At 45.7% G+C, this 7,066-nt stretch overlaps 1 protein-coding gene across 2 annotated transcripts; it reads left to right on the top strand.

The window, feature by feature from the left end:
• Positions 1-573: 573 nt before the first annotated feature.
• Positions 574-6,781, top strand: LOC109734869 (uncharacterized). Of its 2 annotated transcripts, XM_020294060.4 has the most exons (6): positions 585-1,004; positions 1,796-1,890; positions 2,018-2,359; positions 2,456-3,035; positions 3,150-5,127; positions 5,240-6,781. In XM_020294060.4, the coding sequence occupies exons 1-6, from the start codon at positions 983-985 to the stop codon at positions 6,390-6,392; spliced, it is 4,170 nt and encodes a 1,389-aa protein (XP_020149649.1). In that variant the 5' UTR covers positions 585-982; the 3' UTR covers positions 6,393-6,781. The 2 variants fall into 2 exon arrangements, with proteins under 2 accessions (XP_020149642.1, XP_020149649.1); XM_020294053.4 differs by having other exon boundaries at positions 574-1,004; positions 2,456-5,127.
• Positions 6,782-7,066: the final 285 nt, after the last annotated feature.

Genomic DNA, 7,066 nt, shown 5'->3' with positions numbered 1-7,066 from the left:
CTAGCAACAAATGAGCAATTTGATAACATTACTTGGATCAAAACAAGGGGATCGGAGAAGATTACCTTGAGGGAGGGTTTGACCTCGAAATCCACGGACAAATTCTTCAAATTTGCAAGATTTGGGATAGGATTTGAGAGGGGGAGAGAGTGGGAGAGGGGCAAAGCTCGGGTTGGAGTGTGTGGGGTGGGGGGAGTGCGGGAGGGGGGTCAGCCAAGTGGCTGGATAAGTCACAGTGCAGCGCCTAAGCGCTAGGCGCTGCACTTTAAATGTGTGGCGCTAGCTTAGAGGCGCTACACTGCTGGGTGCGGGCCCAGGGACTGCCACGATGGACTGGCGTGCAACGCCCCAGAGGTAAGCGCCGCACCATAGGGTGTGACGCCTGCGTGGCGGGCGCTACATAAAAAGGTCATCGGTGTGAAAGTTTCACGGGCAGTTCATTCTGTGAATTGATTTCGTCCGAAGGTTAAAATTGTCAAATTTGCCCCTACGTCCAGCTTCGGAAAGGCTTCAGGGGTAATCCGGTCCATCCAACCCGGATACGTATCCTTACCCACCAAACGAGAGGAAATCGAGTATTAATTGGACGGCCCTCCAAAATCACTGAAAAAATATTATGGTCTTCGTCTTCTCCTCCCACCCTCCGCAGGCGGCGAAGTAGAACAAGGAAAGGGTCCAATAGAAAAGTCTGGAGCAGCCGTGGCGACGGCCACGGCCAGGCCACTTTGGGCGCAGGCAAGGGCAGTCGGGAGTCACCGCCGATCGTTTCGTCGCGTGCCTGGCCAGGCAGGGTGAAAAGGATCGAAAAGTAGCGGGGAATTTCTTCCAGCCGCAGCTCACGCAAAGAATCCAGCCACCAAGGGAACGGAGCGAATGGGAAGGAAGGGTTTGGATTCTAGCTGAGCCCGGTGCGCGCACCCACGCACGCACACACGCGCAGGACGGAGAGCGGAGGCAGCCGGAGGCGGCGGTGCTGTGTTTGATGAGGAAGTCTGGAACAAAAGGTATACGCAACCCTAGATCTTAGAAATCTCATTAGTCTCTCTACCTGCTGGTTTGCTAGCTCCCCTGCCGCCCGGATCAGGTCGGTTTTACAGGTCAGCTTGGGTCTGGCGGCGGCCGCCGCCACGGTGACCACGCTGTTTCTCGCTGGTTCCGCCACGAGCTACGGATGGAGGACATGTTCTCGCCGTTCGGGTGGTAGATCTGCTTTGTCCGAGGATTTTGGACTTCTGGCAGCGCAGTTTGTCTCAGGTCAATCTGGGGCCTGTAGCTCTTGTTTATCCTTTCTGTGCATCTGGCAGCGACAGGTTCTCCTCGGAAATTCCTCATCTTTCAGATCTACCTGCTTGCTGTGGGTCTCTATGCGGCGGAGGAGGCCAATGACTCAAGGATGAAGGCAGTTGACTTGACTTGTGGTGGTCTTGTTCTGGTACCAAGGGTGTTAAGTCCTGGCAGGAGAAACCACATAGTTTAGCTTCTGGCGTGCTGTTGGTGCTGCAGGACAAATGTGCTTGTTTGTAGCCTGGTCGGAAGCTCAAAGTTTCTTATTTTGCCACTGAAAACTGACTCAGAAACTCAATGTTTTCCTTAATTTGGTGCTGATTTGGTTCAAGGAAGTGGCTGTTGATGGTTGCCAGGGGGGCAGTGGCATTGCTGAGGAATCCTCTTTTACTTTTTAACTCTTGCTTATGTGCATACTCTGTGGACTGTCACACTATTATTCTTCAAACAGTATCCTAAGCATTGGTGGTATGGTGCTCAACAACAACCTTCTGTTGTTTTTGTTTTCCAGAGGGTATCGAGGGATCTATTGGATTTAAGCATGGGATTGATGTGAACCCATCTTCTGTTTCTACTCAAACAGGAGGAACGCGATCTGATTTGATGGTATGCACGTGATTTTCCAGCACTTTGCGCCGTGCTAAAAGCTTGCCATTGTCTTGAGTTTGCTATAAATATCTATGTTTTGCCTCATCTTTGATTTCTAACTTCTGCTGTTCGATTCTCTTGCCAGATTCGAGTGTGCAGTTGTACTAGAAGGTCCTCGTCACTTCATAATCCTAATACCAGAAATATTATGATGACCTGCAAAAGCTGTGGTGGCAAATCAACAGTGGACAGAGGTGGGCCATCGTGTAGCAGCAACCTTAACACCAGCGGCTTGGAGCTCCCCAGACCTATAGATCCTGAGGTGAGATGGAAGACTGTAAACAGAAGGCAAAGAGCTGCAAGGAGAGCAAGGACCTTTTCTGGAGGAGACAGATTGAAGGATGAAATTAGATCTTTCTATGCATGTGGCAATCCCACGAGCCTAGAAGTGGCTCAAGAAGAGGATTCAGCCTCTGAATCTGAGAAGGTATTTATTTCCTCCTTGAGAATACGGTGAAATGAGAGTCAATTGCCCCATTTAATGAATATCAGTATTCTTGACTATTTAATTATCCGTCTGCAGCTTGGGGTATCTATTCTTGGTCGGCGCTTTGGTGATCCCATGGAAAATGTTCCAATAAAAAAGAGAAGAGTTCATATGGATTGTTCTCCATCACCTCCATCCACCCCACTGCTAGTGGATCCTTATGAAAAAATACCGAGCAGATCTGGTGGAGGCATTTCATCATATGGCAAGCACCGCAAGGTTAAAACACTAGGAGGCAAGCACATGGAAGAAAAGAGAGGACCTCTTGAAGCTGCTGATTTTTCTGGTATATCAATACTGGCTGCTGCTGCCTGTGAAAGTGAGATGGATGTTGCTAAGTTAAATGGTGAATGCTCGAAGTCAGCCCGCTCTCTTGATGAAAGAAAGCCAGAAATTATCTCTGGCAGTTCACTGTTGGATCCTCTACATGAAATTAAGGGGGATAAGCTAAATATCCCAGACAGGACCCTGAAATTATCTGAAACTGCTCCTGACATGAGGCCTTTGTTTCCCACTACATTAAATAGCTCTGAGTCTGCTCCTGACATGAAGCCCTTGTTCCCCACAACATTAAATGGTCCAGAGAATCTTGTTGGATCTGCAGCTGCTCTGGAGGGTAATACTGCACTTTATTCTTTGTTGAGCAATGCAAACAAAACCGATATTTTTTCATCTGTTTCTGATGCTAAATCTTCGGATGTTACCATGTCAACTAACTCAAGCAATCCAGGCAAATCAGTAGGCTGCTTTGGAGATACAGTTGTGCACACCAAGCATTCCAATGCGGCTCATGATTCTAGACTGCACTGGGATCTTAACATTGCGATGGAGGCGTGGGACACCCATTGTGGTGATGATGATAATCATGATATGGTTGGTCCTGATCCTGTAGCTTCTGTAAGTGATTGTAATGATGCTCAAAAGGAGATGAACAAATCACAGGTGTGTCGGGATCTTTCTCAGTCAACAGTTGCTGAGGTCATACTTCGTCATTCTGTTGATAAAATTCACGTGGCTGATGCAGCGAAAGATGGTAACACAAAGGGTGAAACTGATTTCCCAGGTGATGGTTCATTTCATCCTTTGTGCAGTCGGTCTCCCCTGAAAGTTCAGCTATTGGAATCCGAATGTTTAGATGGAAATGATTCCTCTGCCGAAACAAACAATTTGCTTGATCTGCAGAAGAGTAGTTATGTTTCTAATGTGGCATTGCATATCGGATCTAATCCAGACTTGAGTTCTCTGTCTCTTACTAAGGAACATTTCGCTTTTGCTGCAAATGTGGAGAAACTTGACGTGTCACACACTTCACCCCTTGATTGTGAAGGTTTGTCTCACTTGATTTCTGAGGATGCTCATGCTGGAGGTAGTTCAATTCAAACAAGTGTTCTGGGCTCCAGAGTGAAGCCTATGACAAGCAGATTAGTTTCTGAGGAAAGCACAAATATTGCAACAGTTTCCAGTAAAAGTTTTACTGACGCTGGGTGGAGCGATGATAAACTTGGGCAAGCTTCACTACAGAGCATATCTGAATTTAAAAACCATGAACTTTTGGATGTTGATTCAGGAACTAGTAAAATTGATCAGTCCGTCAATGAGAAGGCTGAACATGACACTGACGTATTGTGCGTTGACAAGAAAGCTGCAGATGCAGACAATGATTCAGACCTCCCTGATTCTCATCCAGAGGATAACCTACACACTTCTGATTGCGTCATGTCCTATGCGCATATAGAGGGTGGTGTGGATGCAACAATCGATTACAGAAATCGTTTACTTGCTTGTGCCAACGCTACCAGTGCAGAAACATGTTACATCACCAGTGATATTCATGCTCATGGTCTCAATTCAGAGTGCACTAAACAAGCAGATACTGACATGGACAATATTGTGGATTCAAAATCTAGAGCACAAAGCCAACCAAGTGGTTACAAACATGATCTTCAGAAGGTCACATCAAATAATTGCCTTGAACACTGCTATCGGACAGACACGTCTCGTTTTAGCAAAGATCTTTCTGTGACCGGAAAAGTTGACGTCGAGGAAGATGATTCTCAGTATGAGGATGGGGAACTTAGGGAATCTGGTGACCGTTATTGGGCCGATGACATTTATGAAGAAGTTAAATGTGCTAATTATCAGGTATCAGATTACAAGGATGAAAAAGCTGCCCCAGACATTCATCATGTACCTGTTGGCTCTGTTTCAAACAATATGGTTATGCCAGTTGCTAATTACAATGGAACATTATCCAGGAAGGAAGATTGTGATGTTTCACCCGTCTCATCGAAGCGCTCATGGTCAAGTAACTGCTTGGATGGTGGATCTGGAATGATGTGTGCTGCAAGTGCTCGGAGCATTCATGTGAATATGAAAAATGAGACTCGAATGTATGACAACCTAGACCTTACAATAGCTCGATCTGCTGGGACCGTTAGCCAGTCTGAAAGGGGTGGTGATGGTTTAGGTGAGGATCCATTGAATATCAGATCAAAGCCCGTGGGATGGGATATGTTGCCTGAAGATCAGAGGCACTCTCGAGATTCAAGAGACAGAGTTGATTCTTCTAACCTGTGTGTTTTAGGTACATTAGAGGCAGCTGAAGCCTGTGAATCATTTCGACCAATGGGATTACCAAATAGAGACGTGCAATCACGACTTGATCGGCTAAGATCATTTGACAGACCCCACAGAAATGAGCACTGCAGGTAAATTTGAGTTAATATGTGTTTAGCTGTCATCTTAGACATAATTAAATCCTTGTTTGTGCAGTATCGTAATCCTAGTGACTAATGCCGCATACTCTCTTCTTTAATCCAGATCTGATGATGGCTATGGTTCTGGCTCAAAAGCTGAAAGGTCTGTTGATAGGCCACATGGCAGGGGCGGAGCATCTCGGCATATTCAAGCAAACATCCGAGGGGAGCAGTGGGCTGAAAATTCAAATAGTTCTCGTTCTTCCCAGCGAAGATCACCTGATTATAATAATTATGGCCCAGCTGGTCCAAGAAATGCTGCTGAAGCTGCTGTTGCAAAGATGGAGAGCAGTGGCTTTGTTGTTGCAGCTGATGGCACTTTGGTAAGAGCTGTTGATGCAGCAAATACAAGTACCATGTCCAGAAGGATGAGAAACAAAAGTAGCTTCTACCACCCTTTGTCTAGACGGTGTTCCCCAGTTGACAGAGATGGAAGTCGTGGGTTGTCCAGAGAACCTGCACATGCTAGGGAAGCACCTCCAGAACGATGCTTTGGTGCTAGTGGCAACCGGTCTGGTCGATATGGTCCTCAGATGGATAAAGATCATGCCATTGATGAAAATTTGAGTTCAGTTCATAGCTCACTGTCTAATAGACAACGGAGGTTCCCAGCGCATAGAGCCTCACTCGACCTGTCACGTGCTCACAGCAGATCTCCTTCAGGATCTAGATCTCGATCACCACATGCTTGGACATCCAACGGAGGCTCAAGTATACGGAGGCATAGTAGATCTCCTAATTACATGACTGAAGTTAGAATTGGTAGAATGACTTCACCTCAAAGACAACATCGATTCAATGATCGAGTTATGCGTGGTAGTCCATCAAGAAATTCCACTTACTCTCAACATGATTCAACATGGGTTGAAGGAAGGAGCTGCTCAACACTAGATATTTCTTATCACAAGAAACGGTATTCTCGGAGGAGCCCACCTCTGAGAACCACCTCAAGAAATGACATGTTCGATTTAATGGATTCCCAAGGACGGTCAGGATCTCGAGAATTCCACCGCCCAACACGTGACTTCAAAAGGGGAAATAAGCATGATGGGAATGGTGATGATAAAAGATGTAATGATAGATATGGAACTGTCAAACCATATGAACATAATGGTGCTGTGAAGCAGTTCAGGAATCATGCTGGAGATAAACTTCATCCACACACTTCTGCACCCAGATCACCTGAACCGCAAAGAGGAAGCCCTCGGCGATTTTGACGAGGACTTTCAGAGGAAGCTGGTTGTGTATTTGCCTTGTTTTGGAACTAAAGCAGATAAGAATCCTTGAGTTTTGATTGAACTGGAAGGGACCGTACTGCAAATCCATGATATGAGTCATTACTATTTGCCAAAGGGATGTCTGTTCAAGCCACATAACAGCTGAAATTATGCACCTCACGGAGTGAAATGCAGATTAACTTCACAATTTTCCAGTTTTCCCTTGTAAATATTTATATCAGTAGTAGGACCACAGTTTCATGTTTCAGCCTTTTGGCATTTTTTTTTGATATTTTTTTCTCACTTTGCAATCTTATTTAATGGGCATTATCCCTGTATGAGATTCACTTAAACAGGTTCAATCAATTGAAGCATCCTGCATCCTGGCATCACTTCTGTCATTTTGCATCACGGAACTGTCAGTTCTCTAAGTTGTACGTGTGACTGGAGGTTGTATTCGTTTGACACATATTTGGCCACCAGAACAAGTTCTGGATATTTCTTCTTCAGGAACACTGACACATATTTGGCCACCAGAACAAGTTCTGGATATTTCTTCTTCAGGAACACCACATGTTAAGTACAAACTGTGGTAGATGGACAACTCACATCTCACGATTGCCATCCGTCAAGAGTGCCATGCACAGTTAGTTCACGAGCTAATTTCAAACCCC

Source organism: Aegilops tauschii, chromosome 7 (assembly GCF_002575655.3).
Source record: "Aegilops tauschii subsp. strangulata cultivar AL8/78 chromosome 7, Aet v6.0, whole genome shotgun sequence".
Lineage (NCBI taxonomy): Eukaryota > Viridiplantae > Streptophyta > Magnoliopsida > Poales > Poaceae > Aegilops > Aegilops tauschii.
This window is presented reverse-complemented; position numbering and strand designations above follow the sequence as displayed.

Bases quoted from the DNA above. Each gene is read 5' to 3' on its own strand.
- LOC109734869 (XM_020294053.4), top strand. From the start codon at position 983: ATGAGGAAGTCTGGAACAAAAG. The intron at 1,005-1,795 runs GTATACGCAACC...TTTGTTTTCCAG, and splicing joins GAGGAAGTCTGGAACAAAAG to AGGGTATCGAGGGATCTATT. The intron at 2,360-2,455 runs GTATTTATTTCC...ATCCGTCTGCAG, and splicing joins CAGCCTCTGAATCTGAGAAG to CTTGGGGTATCTATTCTTGG.